This window comes from Oreochromis niloticus, linkage group LG13 (genome assembly GCF_001858045.2).
Source record: "Oreochromis niloticus isolate F11D_XX linkage group LG13, O_niloticus_UMD_NMBU, whole genome shotgun sequence".
Classification (NCBI taxonomy): Eukaryota; Metazoa; Chordata; class Actinopteri; order Cichliformes; family Cichlidae; genus Oreochromis; species Oreochromis niloticus.
Window position 1 is genome coordinate 30,454,739 of NC_031978.2, and position 18,748 is coordinate 30,473,486.

Below are 18,748 nucleotides of genomic sequence, written 5' to 3' on the forward strand. Positions count from 1 at the left end.
TCTTGATTCGTTACGCCATCTGCTGGAGTTGGACATGGACACTGCTGCACTCTGATTGTTCAAAGTGTCAGGCTGTTTCTATTTTTAGGTTCGTTTATAATCAGGGCAGATAGCACTGATCATAGTTTGCTCTGATATTTATGGAAGCGTGAACTATCTTCTTAAGGATAGCAAACACTAAAAGAGGAAGAGTCTATCCTCATTTCCAAAAACTGTCACTGCCAGATTGTAAGCTAAAAATACAACTCCCAGGAGCATTTCCAGGATTTTTATACATGAGATGATATGGGTAACCAAAAACCAGTCAGGAGAGGGCCAGGGAAAATAGAAGAAATGCATATAAATGAATACAGTAAAAAGAACATACACCCTCTTTCATTCCCAAGGAATTACATATCAGGAGATAATAAAACATAGTGTCATGTTTTTTTTTTATTAATCTAAACTCGGATCAATAACAAAACATGATATTTTGCACCATATCATGATTTATTTGCCAAAAATTAAACTAAAATGCAGAAGCAGCCTACCTTCATTGCTTCCATGGGAATTGCAAGATTAACAGTTTGTATTTGCACATGATTACTGTGACACTATATCTATAAAGGAATACACTCATATAGAGAAGTCTTAAATGTTTTCAGTGTTTTGTTTTTGCTTGAGGCTTCCCAGCTGGGACTGGTGAAAGTCGGTCTGACCTGGAACAGAAATAAACGTTAGATGTTTGATTGTTTGATACTGACAATTTTATGCTGTTTTGATTTATTATTATTATTAACAACAACAACAAAAACAACAACAACAATAATAATAATAATAATAATAATGATGATAATAATGAAAGACACTCAAGGACAAGCATTTCCCAAACACTATAGAAATAATTGGGCCAAGCACAGCAGCAAATCAGCAGCAGAATAGCTGAAAAAGAACAGAATCAAGTTGTTATAATGGACCAGTCAAAGTTCAGAGCATGAGTAAAATGGTGTGGCAGGTCCTAAAGAGAGTTGCACATAAAGAATACCTGGTGGACCTCAATGAACTGAAGCAATGAGAAGAGGGGGCCACAATTCCTCCATAATAATATGAAAGATATGTATGAGAAGTTATACTGAAAAGATCCCTTCAAGTTATTATTGTTCAAAATGATGCTGCAAGCTATTGAATCTGTGTATCATTGATTCTGCATTTTGCCTTAGTTTAATAATGACATGGTGTAATTTCAACACCTGTTAAACAACAGTACATTTTTATTAGGACTTGATGTGTAAAATCGTAAACGTGAAAGAGGGCATGCATTCTTTCTAAACCAGTGGAAAATAAAAAAATTCAGTGAATCCTAATGACTGTAACTGTGGACAGTGGAAGCCATGAGACAGCAAAACTGTAGATTCAGACTGTCAGTAATCAAAAAAGGCTGTCTGCATAATAGTGATGTGTTGGTCGCGAACGAAACGGCTCTTAGAGCCGACTCTTTGAAGTGAACGATGCGTTACTGGGAGCCGTGGGGTTTTTTTTTCTTTCTCTCACCCTCTCTCTCGCACTTTTTCCCCTTCACTCAGCACACAAGCCTTGTGCTTTGCGCTGGGCAGAGGGGGGAGGGGCGATAGTTACAGCACAGGAACACAGCTGGAGGGAGAGAGAGAGAAAGAGAGCCAGGGACAACAACGTCACATTAGAAAGGTATAGTAATCATCCACAACTATTTTCAGTGGCGGATGATAAAGGATTCAGAAAGTTTATTCATGCAGGCCTATTTGACAGAGAATGTGCATCTTCTTTTTGTTTTCATATTTTAATTTATATTTAATTGTGTTGTGGTTTGCAGTGTTTTGTGTTGTTTCACTTTAAATTAGTTTAAAAGGAAAAAGCTGAAAATTTAAATAGTTGAAAGTTGAAATGTGAATAGTTGGTTTTTGTACTATATGATTTATTTATTACATTTTATGTGGAGTGAATAAATAAAAGTATATTTACGGTGGCCCCTAGAGACAAAGCACGTACAAACTCCAAAACATGTAAAAACTCCAAAACACGTACAAAAGACAACAGAAGTGCTCCAGAATGCTAGGCACAGTGTTGAGCTTTTGTTACCTAGTGGCTACACAAGCCAGGAAGTACCAACGACTGGATTTGGTGTGTGGTAGTAACAGGTAAATGAACATTTTTTTTAAGTTATTTGAATATATATGAGTGCTTGTGTATAAATACACAAACAATACACATTTGCTTTCAATTGTGTAATTTAAGTGATCACACATGGTCACTTAAATTACACTGTTTTGTTACACTTAAGTTACTCCCTGTTTTGGAAGTTCAGTTAACGCTAGAAATGTGTTTTGGAGTTTGTACGTGCTTTGGAGTTTGTACGTGCTTATTGGAGTTTGTTTTGTCTCTAGGGGCCACCGCATATATTTATATATAAACATATATAAATAAAACCACTTTTTTTTTTTACATTAGTAATTCCTTTTGTGCATAATTTTATATTATTGTTAGTAATAAATTAATTAAAGCAACAAAACAACCTGAAGAGCCGGTTGGGAGCCGAAAGAGCTGGCTCTCTAAAAAGAGCCGGAAATCCCATCACTACTGCATAATGCTGTTTGTTCACAGATTTAAAAAATAAAAAGAGCAGGGCAACTACAGGAACAATCTAATCACACACACACACACAAACAAACAGTGTGTGTGTGTGCGTGTGCGTGTGTGTGTGTGTGTGTGTGTGTGAGAAGACATTTTTTCACACGCTTTTTTTTTCAAAGTCAAGAAGAACCTGTTAGTCTGGGACATGTTTCTGTAAACAGACTGTTCAGATGTAGTAAAAAAACAAATTTCCTCCCTGTTTTTGGGACATTTTCAAACCATTATATTTTTCATATTTGCGCTTGTTTTACATACAAACAAAGATTGACTTACTGAAACAGGGTAAGAAGCTAAAAGGGACCGGTGTGTATTTAAATGAACATCCATCCATCCATCCATCCATCCATCTTCATCCGCTTTATCCAAGGCCGGGTCGCGGGGGCAGCAGCCTAAGCAGAGAAGCCCAGACCTCCCTCTCCCCAGCCACCTCCTCCAGCTTATCCGGGGGAACACCAAGGCGTTCCCAGGCCAGCCGAGAGATATAATCTCTCCAGCATGTCCTGGGTCTGCCCCGGGGCCTCCTCCCGGTGGGACATGCCCGGAACACCTCACCCAGGAGGCGCCCAGGAGGCATCCTTGTCAGATGCCCGAACCACCTCAACTGGCTCCTTTCGATGTGGAGGAGCAGCGGCTCTACTCTGAGCCCCTCCCGGATGGCCGAACTTCTCACCCTATCTCTAAGGGAGAGGCCAGCCACCCTTCGGAGGAAGCTCATTTCTGCCGCTTGTATCCGCGATCTCGTTCTTTCGGTCACTACCCACAGCTCGTGGCCATAGGTGAGGGTAGGGACGTAGATCGACCGGTAAATTGAGAGCTTCGCTTTTACACTCAGCTCCCTCTTCACCACGATAGACCGGTGCAGCGTCCACATCACTGCAGCCGCAGCACCAATCCGTCTGTCGATCTCCGGCTCCCTTCTCCCATCACTCGCGAACAAGACCCCGAGATACTTGAACTCCTCCACTTGGGGCAGGAACTCATCCCCGACCCGGAGTGGGCACTCCACCCTTTTCCGGCTGAGAACCATGGCCTCAGATTTGGAGGTGCTGATCCTCATTCCCGCTGCTTCACACTCGGCTGCGAACCGCTCCAGTGCGAGCTGGAGGCCTTCACCTGATGAAGCCAACAGAACCACATCATCCGCAAAAAGCAGAGATGAGATTCTGAGGCCACCGAAGCGAAAGCCCTCCGCCACTTGGCTGCGCCTAGAAATCCTGTCCATAAAAATTATGAACAGAACCGTTGACGTTAAATGAACATTTAACGAAAAGGACTGCTGAAATTGCAAGACTGAGAAAACAAAATAAGATACAAGCGACATGGACGAGGAACTGCAAAGTAATGATAAGACTAAATGGCAATCCAGAAGAAGCGAAAGTTGTGATGATAAGAGAACTCAAAGACTTAGAGCAATATAAATAATCAGGAATCTGCTATGGAATCTATTGGAAAAGTGACGATTGGATAATGAACAATGGGTATGGAAAGTGTTTCTGGCCTTATGGCTCAAAAAACAATGGAAAAAACAACAACAAAAACACATAAATGACAAGTTTGGACACAGATTATAGGTTTCCATTCAGAGATATTGAAGAGGAAGACTTTGATTATGAGAAGGACTGTCAAGGAGGTTATTTTGCCACACACGCTGAGAAGATGAACTTCAAAACGTTTAACTATGCAGAGCACAACATGCATGACCCTGAAAGTAACATTGACCCAGATAATCACTTCTACAATAATAATAATAGTACTTGTGAGTACTATACAGATGACCAATTTAATATGAATATTAAAATGGCAAATGCATTGTCGGTCATACATTTCAATAGTAGAAGCCTGTATAAAAAATTTTCTAAAATTACGGAATGTTTAAGTAAGTTAAAAAAGTTTAATATAATTGCAATATCAGAAACATGGCTCGATAATGAGAAAGTTAGTGAAATGGGACTGGAAGAATACAAATTATTTACAATGAACAGGGTGAATAAAAAAGGAGGCGGTGTTGCTTTATATGTAAATAAAGTTTTGAAATGTAGTCTGATTGAATGTATGTCAAGCATCATAGATGACGTAATGGAATGTGTTACTATTGAAATCCATGTTGAAAAAGCTAGCAATATAATTATAAGTTGCATCTATAGGACACCAGGATCATGCCTTGAGACATTCAATGAAAAACTTGCTGCTACGTTTAGCAACCTAAATGATAAAAAAGTGCAAATAATTTGTGGTGATTTTAATATAGATTTGCTAAACCCAAACGGACATCAGAAAACAACAGATTTCATCAGTACAATGTATAGTAACTCCCTTTTCCCTGTAATTATAAAACCAAGTAGAATAACAATTGATACAGCTACATTGATAGATAATATATTCACAAATAAAATTGACCATGAAATAGTAGGTGGACTTCTTATAACTGATATAAGCGATCATCTTCCTGTTTTTGCAATTTTTCAAAATTATTTTGGGATTTAAACTAAAAAAAAGAATCAAACATTTGATATGATACGACATAGAACAACAAGAGCCATTGCTGCCCTCCAGGTAGACTTAAAGGAACACAATTGGAATGAGGTTTTTGCAAATGAAGATTCAAGTAGTGCATATGATGCATTCCTATCAACTGTAATTTTACTATATGAAAAACATTGTCCTTTAATGAAAATCACTAGAAAGCATCACAGATCAAATAAGCCATGGATCACAAAGGGGATAGAAGATGCATGTAAAAAGAAAAATAATCTATATAAGAGATTCATAAAACAGAGGACGAAAGATGCTGAGATAAAGTACAAGTTATATAAAAATAGATTAGTAAATATTATAAGAACAAGTAAGAAAGAATATTACCACACATTATTGGAGCAAAATAGAAGTAACACACAAGAAACATGGAGGATATTAAATAGCATCATCAAAAAGGGCTCAAAAAATAAGAATTATCCAGACTATTTTAAAAAAGATAAAGATATTGTGCTTGATAAAACTAAAGACATTGTAAATGAATTTAATGATTTCTTTGTAAATGTTGGCTTTAATTTAGCAAAAGAAATTCCAGAGTCAAGAAATAATAATGACCTAAATAAACATATTACTCAGAATGTGTCCTCCATGTTTATTGGTGCTGTAACTCATAGAGAAATAATTAACATTGTGAAGACATTTAAAAATAAAACGTCCACTGACTGTTTTGGTATTGACATGAAATTAGTTAAGAGTATTATAGAATATATAGTGCAACCTTTCGCATACATTTGTAATCTGTCCTTTCGAACTGGTGTGTTTCCCTCACAAATGAAAATAGCAAAAGTTATTCCAATCCATAAAAACGGAGAGAGATGTCAGTTTACCAATTACAGGCCAATATCACTACTCCCACAGTTCTCAAAAATTTTAGAAAGTTATTTGTTAATAGACTTGATAAATATATAAAGAAGCATAATCTCCTAAGTGATAACCAATATGGCTTTAGAGTGAAAAGGTCCACTTCGATGGCAGTGATGGAACCTGTAGAAGGGATATCTAATGCAATAGATAATAAGGAATATACTGTTGGTGTTTTTATAGACTTACAAAAGGCGTTTGATACAATTGATCATTCTATATTAATGAATAAACTAGAGAGATATGGCATAAGAGGGATAGCATATAAGTGGATGAAAAGTTACCTGGATGACAGATATCAATATGTTGAAATTGAAATGTAAAATCTAATCAGTTGAAGGTAACTTGTGGTGTTCCTCAGGGCTCTGTGCTGGGCCCTAAATTATTCATATTATGGTAAATGGCCTGTATTTATATAGCGCTTTTCTAGTCCCTAAGGACCCCAAAGCGCTTTACATATCCAGTCATTCACCCATTCACACACACATTCACATATGTGAATGACATATGTCATTCATATTATATATAAATGACATATGTAGTGTTTCCAAACTGTTAAAATGTGTATTGTTTGCTGATGATACCACTCTGTATTGCTCAGGTAAAGACCTAGAACAGCTTCTGACTACAGCGGAAAAGGAGTTAAATATATTTAAAAAAAAACTGGTTTGATGTAAATAAGTTATCATTAAATATAAAGAAAACAAAATTGATTATTTTTGGCACTAGACAAATGAAAAATGTATCTAAAATCAGGGTTAATGGAATTGAAATTGAAAGAGTGTATGAAAATAAATTTCTTGGAGTGCTAATTGATGATAAGCTGAGCTGGAAGTCTCATATAAATCATGTGACAACAAAAATGTCAAAAACCATTGCTATTCTCTACAAAACAAAGCATGTCCTGAACAAAAAATCATTATACACACTTTATTGTTCTCTGTTGCTTCCATATATGACTTATTGTCTGGAGATATGGGGTAATGCATATAAAACAAATACTCTTCCTATTTTCCAGTTACAAAAAAGAGCTATAAGAATTATAAATCAATCAAACTATATAGAACCAACTAACATTTTGTTTATTAATCTGAATACCCTAAAATTTTATGATTTAGTCGAATATAAAATGGCACAGATCATGTATAAAGCACAAAATAACTTGCTTTGCCGCAGTATTCAGAAGCTGTTTAAAGTCAGAGAGAGTCAATATGACTTAAGGGGAACAGATGTCTTTAAAAAAAAACAAGATAAGGACAAACATAAAGCAGAGATGTGTTTCTGTTAGAGGAGTTAACCTGTGGAATAGTTATGACAATGATTTAAAAAGGTGTAGTTCATTTTCCTTGTTTAAAAACATGTTTAAAAATAGAGTATTAGAAAAATATATTAATCGAGAATGAAAAGAGCAAAAATAATAATACTGAAACTCTTGATTGTTTTGCTTTGATGTAGTTATCTAAGGTGGAAAGTTTTTTTGTTTGTTTGTTTGTTTGTTTGTTTTTGCTTTGCTTTGTTTTATTCTTTGCTTCGAGCCCTGTGTACAGGAGCTGCATGCAAAAGATTTTTTGTTAAAAGGGTTGGCGTAATAAGCAAATGCTTCAGCCAATACCTATTGATTAGCCTTGTCTCATGATTTTTTGCTTTGTGGTAATCTTTATTCTGTATTCTGTATTCACTGAGATATTTGAATGCTAATCAATCAAATCAAATCAAATCAAAAAATCTCTGTGTTATTTTGACTTTGTAGTCTGCCACTTGATTTGTTTTTATATGTTATTGATGTTGTTTTGTGTTTCTTTGTAGTTTCTTGCTACTTTTTCTTTCTCTTTCTCTCTCTTTAATTTTGCTCGTATGATGTTGTGTCTTGATTCAGTCATTTTCACCCCTAGTAGTTACGTGATGTCTCTTTGTAGTAGTTTTTGTCTGTTTTATAGGTGTTTATAGGCTATATTTTAGTTGTTTTGACTCTTATTGTAGTCACTATGCATTTGTGCAGTCAGTTTTCATTCTCAGTGGTTGTCTTGAATTGTTTTGCAGTCATTTCTGTTTGGTATGGGGGGTTTTGGTAGATGTCTTATGTCGCTTAGAAGTTGCTTTGTTGTCTTTTTGTAGTCATTCTACATCTCTTTGTAGTAGTTTTGACTCTGCATTGTATTTGTTTTGGTTCTATGTTTTTAGTCCGCAGCTGTAAATGGTAATTTTACTGGTACTTACATACCTCTAATGCTACGATCAAACAGATAAAACAGTTGTTAGAGACAATGAAATGACCAGTAGTATTGTGATCATGCAATCAACTCGAGATCTTTTGCCTTTGAAATTGTCAGGATTGCGAGGCAGGACTCGGAGCTATGCAAGCAGAAAATGGTCTATTTACAGGACCAGGGGAGATATGTACATATATACAATGAATGTGGGAAGTGGGTTTCAGGGATTCCAAAGGAAAGGTCCAGGGCTGGGGGAAAACTCACTCGCACTCATCTTCTCTCAGTCTGTGACACAAAACACAGTCCAAAATCCACACCATGCCTCACTCACGCTCCCGGTTATCTAGGTAGCGTCCAGGGAAGACAGGCAGGGATCCAGAAAGGTCTGTGTGAAGGAGATGGAGAACAACGATTAGAAAGCAAACCAGGGACCACAAGGAAAAATACACTAGAAAAAGCTGGGGCTACACTAACAGAAGTAAGTACAATGATCCAGCGAGGACCAGCACTCCACTGAGGCTCGTTCAAAAAACAGCTCATCCCAGCAGGCAGGCATATATTAACACGCCTTTTTTGGTGGCGGCCCACTATAATTATTTATACTATATGCAAAAGCACATGGAAAAATATTCTTCAGCACACTCTTTATGTGCCGTACTTCTCTCATCCTCCTCTGTTCTTTAACGAACATGCCTCCAGTCTGTCATGCCTCTAATGAAAGTATTTGGATCATTCAGCTTGCTAAAAGCAAGACAAACAAAACAAAATATGATTACAGGGTTTGTGGCATCCTGTTGTGGGTGAAACTTAAAGAATTCCTGCCTCTTTGTGTAATAAGGTTGGCTAAAATAGTCTACAAATGTCTACAAATACCTGATCTCCTTGTTTCATTTGTGTACAAAACTAGTTTTGTACACAAATGACACATAATTCTATAGGTTAATATTACTGAGCATGTTTTAAGTCTGACTGAATAAAATAAGTTTTGTAATAATTTCCTCTGTTGAGCATTTGTACACTTTTGGCTCCAGATACTATTTAGTGAAGATGTGTGAAGATTGTATAAATTTGAACTCTTTGAACTTTTTTCTTTTTTTACGTTTGTTGTCTTAATTCATTGTTGTTGTTGTTGTTGTTGTTGTTGTTCACATCCCAAAACCTTTTCACTGTTAACTCCGACTGTGTGCAAGTTTACGTGTAGGCAAAGTGGGCATTGCCCGGTACGGCATATTGTATGACTTTGCTATGTCTTTAACCCCGAATTCAAAATAATGTCATCTTGCTAGCTGAGTTGCACATACACACTGAGATCAGAATCAGAATCAGAATTAGCATACTTTATTAATCCCTAGGGAAATTATGCGGGTTACAGTTGCTCCAGTACAGTAACAAAAACAAAACAAAACAAAACAAAACAAAACAAAACAAAACAAAACAAAACAAAACAAAACAAAACGTGCTCCTGTGGCTAGCCAGCATGTCATGGAGTGGGTGGGAGGTATTGTCCAACATTGTCTTTATCTTGGACAACATTCACCTCTCTGACACCAACTTAAGACGGTCCCGCTCCATACCCACAACATTACTGGCCTTGCGGATCAGTTTATTGAGTCTGTTGGCATCTGCGACCCTCAACCTGCTCCCCGAGCATGCAACAGCATAGAGGATAGCACTGACCACAACAGAGTCATAGAGGATATCCATACTATTTGAGTTAAAGGAAACTGCAGATGTTTCAGGTTGGGTAAACGTTATAGGAATAAGAGATCCATTTGCAAGTTTCATGACTTCCCACATAAAAGTGAAAAACGGGTTGCCTTTTATCTAAATAAGATTTATAAAACAAGATAAATATGGTAAAACTTAAAAATCTACTTTGTAAGGAAGCTCCGATGTGTGAATCAATCATCTGTTTGAGTCAGTGAGGGACAGGAACTGCTCTCCATCATGAACCAACCCATCACATCCACTCCACTCCACATTCCTTCTCCCTCAGATGGATTGAACCTCACAGCCATAAAGAAAATCATTCCTACCACACTCTATTAAACTGTATAATAACTCTTAATTCTATAATAGGTGATTTATAGTGTACATATTTGTTATTAATGCAATTTGCACTTCTCTCTTACATAATGTCACAGTGTCTGTTTTATATATATATAAAACAAAGAAAGGTTGTTTTTCTGCACTTTTTAACTAACTCTGTTTTAGGGAGCTGTGTTGAGACATTCCCTGCTGGGAAATAGTGATGGCATATGCAAACACACTTTAACTTGTTCACAAGCCTGTTTAACTGCTTTCTGAAACTGCAGGGACACAGCAATTCTGAAGCCGAGTAATTCTCTGTGAAGCATGAAATTGTCTGCTCAGGTGTCAGTAATGACTAATATCTAAAAACAACATCCGGCATTAAACAATTTCAAATATGAGCCAGTTGAGACGGGATTGAAATTGAATCTCCAGTTTTAGCTGATAATTTTAAAAGTTATTTTTGATCAGTGGGGGGACAATCAGGTGTAAGTGTTAAAGAGGGGACTTTAAATCTTGACTGAGAATTCTTCACAACACACGCCTGAGCAATGAGATGAGAGATTTCTGAGCTCCTTGTGAAAATATTTGCTCATCGGGCTGGAAAAACCAACTCTTAAGAGCACAGATATCACACTGACTGAGAGTGGTTGAAACTCTAAACTTCTCAGGAATGGTTAAGGATCACATCAGGAGCAAAATATGTCAGAGCTGAGATTTAAGTCTTAAGGTCGAGGATCCTCAAGGTCCTAGATGGAAAAACTAAAATAAGCCTCACAAGCTGTGCTGCTAGCATGGCTATAAAGAACAGCTTTGCTGTGGGAAAAGAAAAGCAAAGTAGATAAATTATCAAATGTCACTGCCTGTCCACTCGAAGGCATTTTTGCACTATAGACACACAGAGTAAACTTTTATCTAAAAGTCTACAGAGCATACAACAACCTATTCTTAACGAGAAAAATTGTTTAAAATTATAGAAAACTACTTAAAAGTTTGCATTTAAGTTAAACGTGTTACCCATCACATTTGAAACAAATAGTAAAATGGTTTCTTAAGTTCACTGGAAGCTGATAAAATGAAAGAATACAATAATATAACACACTTACTGTGTGTCTCTTGGCCTTGAATTTATTTTGTTACAAAACATTTTCAGAGACAACTTGTCTGTTTTGTGTTTCTTTTGCCACAGACAAGATAAACTGCCTGATCTGCCTTGCAGCACAGCTATGTGGGCGTGTCTGACATAATCTGGTAACTTGTAAAAGGACACCACTTTGATGTCCTTTTGCAGTATTGTTAGTGGAGCTGCAGTTTTGCACTTCCTCGGAAGACTCTTTGAAGATGGCACAGGTGGTGTTTGCACTCTTAGCTTTGTTCCTGGTGTCACTCTGTACCGGACAGGACTTTTGCCCAAAGGAAAAATGTCCTCAGTACAAAGTTGTTGAGACGCACCAGGTAGGCTTTGTTCACAAATACTATTCATGTGTTCTTATTTCTAGTCACTAGAAATAAGTCCAGTTTTTGCTTCTGTTGTGTGCAGGACTTTGAGGTGCGCTTATACGGTGCCACCAACTGGATTACCACAAAGCTCGACAGCACTGGGGCCAGGGATTATTTAGCTGCAAATTCACGCCTGAAGAACTACGTCAAGAGACAGGCTGAAGCAGGTACATAAGGCACAGAAATATCACTTGAGGATGTAATTTAGTTTGTGATGGCAGTAGCTAAACCACTGTAATAAGTAATGTGTTGATCTAGGATCAAAGATGGTGTGCAGAGCTTTCTAAATTAGTTGAAAAATCTAAGGTTAAAATCAACATAACAACAACCAAATGTCTGTTGTTCACACTTGGTGCTAAAGCAAATCAATCAAAGATTTAAAAATGATTAAGGCCTATTATTGACCCAGAATCTGATTCCTTGTATTCCTTTAGTCTTGTGTTTAATATTCAAGTTGCCACATGAGAACCTGAGCTGCTGTGGAGAGAAATATTTTGAGAGATTAAGATATTTGATAAACACGATCATTTTATTAACTGAAATAAACCCCGATCCCTAACCATAACTTGAGAAACAAAATCCTCTTTAAAGAGTTCCCACAATAACTCACGTCATATTAAACTGTTACAGGTAAGGAGCAGTTCATTTTCTATTTTTATTATGTTCTATGGGCTTCTTGGCCATTGAGAGGGCAAAAATTGAGATTTCACTTCATATCTTAAGAAATACATTACAAACTGAAATTTGATTCTTCAAGATTTTTTTTCCAACACATTTTGTCTTTTAAAAAAAACAAACAAATTTTGTCCTTTGGCTTCCCACTTATTGGGGTGACTGTAGCTCAGATGGTAGAGCAGGTCACCAACTATTTGGACGGTTGGTGGTCTGATCCCCATCTGCTCCAGTCTGCATGCTCTCTGGTGAATCAAAGTGTAAATGTTAGATAGAAAACGTCCTGGGCGAATGAGGCCAAGTTGTGTAAAGTGTTTTGAATTCTCAGATAGAGTAGAAACGCACCATATAAGAACCAGTCCATTTACCACTTTGAGTTCTGTACAATGTTTGTCTCTTTCAGGTTTTGAGATTTCTGATGATTGCTGGCCTGTACTGGTCACTGTTACAGAAGGTGAAGGGGATCCTAAAATGTCGGTGTCGTGGTTTGTTCCTTCTGGTGGCAAAAAGGCTGAAATCTCTGATCCATTAGTCAAATTAGAAAGTAAACCTGAAGCCACCATCTATGTAAGGTGAGCAGTGGGTCCATTTATCTTTCTTCAAAGTTTTTCATTTTGCTGTTATATTGTAGAATCTGTACAGTTGAACACTATCTAAGTTGTAAACTGACTGGGTTTTGAGAATTAGTAAATCAACAAAATCAGTGATTATGACAGAAAAGAGACAATTAAAAGAGAGCAGATGCCACACAAGTCTAAATCTCACCGGGAAAGATAACTCAATTTTGTTTTTCTTTGTTTTAAGGGTTTTCGGTGGTGCTCCAAGCACTGCAACTGGCCAGGAAAACACAAAGATTCTTCGTGAGGCCTTGGCTAGTACTGGGAAAACCTTTGATCCCAACACTCATGCTGCAGCTACCTATGAATCATATTTTTCTTTTACTCACCACAATGAAATCTGGATCAGTGCTGCCTCACAACAACAGAACTAAGTAAATGTTCTTGTCAGGTTGCAGACCTTTTGCATTGTTTGCAGAGTCAGATTTTAATCTGTGCTGCTCGAATGAACAGATATAATGCATGCACAAAGAAACAGGGAAGAGATGCTACTTCAACAGAACAAAGCAAACTGGTTTCTGGAATGTTGTGGTTTAGTTTAGTTCCTGGAACTAAAAGCATATTAACAGTTTGTTCTACTTTTTCTTTATTCTCTTTCATCCATGAATACAAAGTAATGAATTCAGATCATCCCTTAAGCCCAGGAGGACTTCCATTACAAAAACAATTTACTTGTTTGCTGGGTGATTGTTTAGAACACTTTGATAACTTTGAGATTCTAACATGACATTCTATGTCTGCTTCTGATATATGTTGAAGATTTTATTTTTAACCCACTTCTTAAAATTAAAAAATTGTACTGTCCTTAAGAGATACAAAATTTTTTTGACTTTTTTTCTAAATTCCTGTTATTTCTTACTAGGTCATTTATATTCTGTTGATTGAGCATGCATCAAGATGTGTTTGTACCTCATAAAATCTAGATGTGTTGATTATATATACCATATACTAAATTACGCTGTAATTCCTGACCTTTAACACTAGATGGCAGCATATGAGCAGTTTAGTATTTGTGTTGGTAACTATATTAACCTTTCTAGTTGATCATTATGTGTGCCTATGCCAAGAGGCACACATATTACTATTCCTCGGATTTATTATGTGTGCCGATGCCAAGAGGCACACATATTACTATTCCTCGGATTTATTATTATGTGTGCCTATGCCAAGAGGCACACATATTACTATTCCTCGGATTTATTATTGTGTGGATGCTTTAAGCATCCACACTGTTGTTTTCCTGTTTCTCTTTCTTCTTTATTATTCCAGTTGCCACTTTTTGTACGTTTTTTGGCACTTAACTACTTCCACAATTTTCAGCCGATTTTCACCGTTCAAATTTTAAACTATTCTGCTATTTCTGCTAATGTGTGCTATGACTTTTGGTATTTTTTGCTATTATACTTTTTAAAATATTAAGCTTTTTTCCTTTAATTTGTCCCATTGAAATGAATGGGAAATTTACAAAATTCTGCTAAAACTTGCTTGTTTTTGAAACTTAACTACTTCCTCATACTTTCGCCTAGAACAACCATTCAAACTTTAAAATGTTCACAAATTATTGGGCTATTCATGTCTGATTCAGCTTTTTCATATCTGTTACCCTTTTCATCTTATCCCTCTTTAAGTTTTGAGTTGCAAAGTTTTGATTTTTCACAAAATACATGCGTTGTTATGGTTGCTATGCAGTTGGTTCTAAGTGAGCCACTGTACCTTTTACAATTTTCTCTTTATGTCCGAACAACTTCTTGCTACTTGCTCAATTTTCACTCAACTTCCACAAATTATACATCAAAACGTAGGTATTTTTGCTGGCTTTCAGAAAATGTCACCATCATTGTTGTGAGATTTATAGAATTTTGGCAAATCTCCTCAGACCAACACAAAGTCTGAAAATTCTCCATAGAAAGTCAATGGAGAGTTTGTTCAAAATCACCGCTTGATTTCTGTAATGAGAGGCATATTCGAATCGTCATATCTCCTTAACGAAGCGAAGTTAAAACATGAGGCTTGTCCCAGTATATCTTCAGACACTCCTGACACTCACAATTCAAGAATTTTTTTCTCACCTATTACCGTTCTGAGATGAGTTACACTTGTTTGAGGGTAGGAAATTCGTCCTTCGCTCAGATTTCTTCAGATTTCAAACTCTGGAAATGAGGCATCATATCTTTTTGATGGATTTCCACAGAGACCTGAAAATTTCCATGACTGTTCACCAAAGCCTGCTGTCTCTTACGGTAAAAGAATGATATCGATACTCCAAATAGATTTAGAGTTAGAAAGCTTTGTTTGAGGGCAGGTCAAGGCAGTTTTTGCTTCGCCTCTACTCAGTTATGGTGCATTACAAGTCAAATATCTTTAATAATTTATATTTTAATGATAAATTGTCAACACTTGAAGATTCCCCCATCTCTTCTGAACAAAACGGTGTAAGAATGATCGTTCTAGCCCCTACGGTTAGGAAATTATGGCCATTTGTTTGAGAGGAATCCTCACTATGAGAAATACACTGCAGAAATCCTGTCTCTGTGCTCTGTGTGTGTAAAAACGGCTGCACCTGTTTTGGCGGGAAAAAGTACACAGCCGCTCTGATTGGTGGATTCAAATTTAGCAGCTCCCAGGCTGCTTGACTGACCTAGAAAGTTTCTCCTCTCTCCCTGTGTGTGTGTGTGTGTGTGTGTGTGTGTGTGTGTGTGTGTGTGTGTGACAGAGAGAGAGAGAGAGAGAGAGAGAAAGCCTTTTTATGGGATCATCTCATTGTAAGATTCAAATTCAATATATTTAGACTGGTTGACTGAATTTGATCCTGTGTGTGTCTCTCTGTGCATGTGTGTTTCCATATGTGTCCATATTTGTGATTGTGTGACTGTTATATTTTTTTTTTGCTGATTTTTTTTCATTTAACAATTACATTTGAAGGATCCTTAGCATGTTCAGCATTTTTTCAGCTGTCCATTTTGCTTCTCCAATTTTTCTGTTTAAGTTATTACTATTGTGCTAAATCATAGCATTTCTGCTATTTTATAAGATTTGTGCTAAATATACTATTTCTGCCAAATATAGTATTTCTGATTAATTATAGTTTTTCTACCAAATCATAATACAGCATTTTTGCTTTTTTTTAGGATTTTTATAGGGTATTTATATTGCTTAATATAGTATTTCTGCTTTTTATAGGATTTGTGCTTAATATAGTATTTTTGCTTTTTATAGGATTTGTGCTTAATACAGTATTTCTGCTAAATGTAGTATTTATGTTTAATCATACTATTTCTATATATTTTTGCCAGATCCTCTGTGAGGACTGAGATATTCAAATTTACATATCAGGGCCTGCACGGCTTCCCAGCCAGCCAATCATATCTGAGGTCTGCCCTTTCTTCTCTCGTCATATCTCAGCGACGGATGTATAAAGAGCAATGAAAATCGCAGTCAAAGTACACCAAAGGCCGCTGATTCACCCAGTATAAGAATTATGCTTCTAGTCCACCTAGTTTTTGAGTTACACGACGTTTTGTAACTCCAAAAAACGGCGCTCTTTGCCTCGCACCGCGATATAATTCTGACTGCTCATCACCCTCTTTTCCAGGCACTCGCTCTCTTTCCCAGTGGCACAGTTTGTAATGACACAGGTCTGCAACCCAAAGGTCGTGGGTTCAATTCCACCTTGGTCAACATGTTTTTTTACCTACAATTTACTACACTATCACAGACCACTAATTCATATTCATCATTTATTACAATTCTGCAAACTTTTATGATTTTAGCAGCTTTTCTAATATGGACCTCAGATTCTTGTTAACACTCCATGGCACAAATACTGTTCCCTTTAGGCTCTGTGTATGTGTGTGTGTATCAATATTTCTCCCATTTTAAAGTATTACTCCTCCATAATTGTATTTCTGTTAACTCAAAGTACTTTTACTACATCTTAGTACTTCTGCTCAATCATAGTATTTTGCCAAATCATGGTTTTTGTGCCAAATCATAATATTTGTGTTATGTTATAGTATTACTACTAAGTGGAGAAATTTCTGTCATGTTACAGTATATGTGCTGATTACAGTATTTCTGTATAATAGAATTTTGGCAAATCTCCTCAAACCAACACAAAGTCTGGAAACTGCATAGAAAGTCAATGGAGAGCTTGTTCAAAATCACCGCTGGATTTCTCTAATGAGTGGCAGTTTCAAATCGTCATATCTCCTGAACGCAGCGAAGTTAAGACATGAGGCTTGTGCCAATATATCTTCAGACACTCCTGATGCTCACAATTCAAGAAATTCTTTCTCACCTATTACCATTTGGCCATGAATTGGGTTTGTTTGAGGGTAGGAAATTCGTCCCTCGCTCAGATTTCTTCAGATTTCAAACTCTGGAAATAAGGCAATTTTTTCTCTCGTCATATCTTTTTGATGGATTTCCACACAGACCTGAAAATTTCCACGACTGTTCACCAAAGCCTGCTGTCTCTTACAGTTAAAGAATGATATCGATACTCCAAATAGATTTAGAGTTAGAAAGCATTGTCTGAGGGCAAGTCAAGGCAGTTTTCGCTTTGCCTCTACTCAGTTATGGTGCATTACAAGTCAAATATCTTTAATAATTCATATTGTAATGATAAATTGTGAACACCTTAAGATTCCCCCATCTCTTCTGAACAAAACGGTGTAAGAATGACTGTTCTAGCCCCTACGGTTAGGAAATTATAGCCATTTGTTTGAGGGGAATCCTCACTATGAAAAATAGACAGCACAAATCCTGTCTCTGTGCTGCATGTGTGTAAAAACAGGTGCACCTGTTTTGGCGGGAAAAAGTACACAGCCTCTCTGATTGGTGGATTCAAATTCAGCAGCTCCCAGGCTGTTTGGCTGCTGCCGCTGCTTGTGTGTGTGTGTGTGTGTGTGTGTGTGTGTGTGTGTGTGACAGAGAGAGAGAGAAAGAGAGGGCGAGAGAGAATTTTTATGGGAGCATCTTATTATATGATTTAAATTCAATAAATTTAGACTGGTTGACTGAATTTGATCCTGTGTTTCTCTCTGTGCTTGTGTTTCCATATGTGTCCATATTTTTGATTGTGTGACTGTTATACTTTTTTTTGCTGATTTTTTTTTTCCTTTAACAATTACAGCTGAGGGACCCTTAGCATGTTCAGCATTTTTTCAGCTGTTCATTTTGCTTTTCCAATTTTTCTATTTAAGTTATTACTATTGTGCTAAGTCATAGCATTTCTGCTGCTTTTCAGTATTTGTGCTAAATACAGCATTTCTGCTAAATCATACTATTTCTGCTATTTTATGAGATTTGTGCTAAATACAGCATTTCTGCTAAATCATACTAAAAAATAGTATTTCTGCTTAATTATAGTATTTCTGCCATTTTATAGTGTTTGTGCTAAAACATATTATTTCTACTAAATGTAGTATTTATGCTTAATCATACTATTTCTATATATTTCTGCCAGGTCCCCAGGGAGCTAATCCTCTGTGAGGACTGATACATTCAAATTTACATATCAGGGCCTGCACGGCTTCCCAGCCAGCCAATCATATCTGAGGTCTGCCCTTTCTTCTCTCATCATATCTCAGCGACAGATGTACAAAGAGCAATGCAAATCACAGTCAAAGTACACCAAAGTCCGCTGATTCACCCAGTACAAGAATTATGCTTCTAGTC

General features: G+C 36.8%; 1 protein-coding gene across 1 annotated transcript; it reads left to right on the top strand.

Moving 5' to 3' along the window:
• Positions 1-11,559: 11,559 nt before the first annotated feature.
• On the top strand, positions 11,560-13,884 carry LOC106097520 (heme-binding protein 2-like). Its single transcript, XM_013267860.2, has 4 exons — positions 11,560-11,735; positions 11,821-11,947; positions 12,856-13,024; positions 13,257-13,884. Exons 1-4 carry the CDS (start codon positions 11,622-11,624, stop codon positions 13,441-13,443), a joined length of 597 nt encoding a protein of 198 aa, XP_013123314.1. The 5' UTR covers positions 11,560-11,621; the 3' UTR covers positions 13,444-13,884.
• Positions 13,885-18,748: the final 4,864 nt, after the last annotated feature.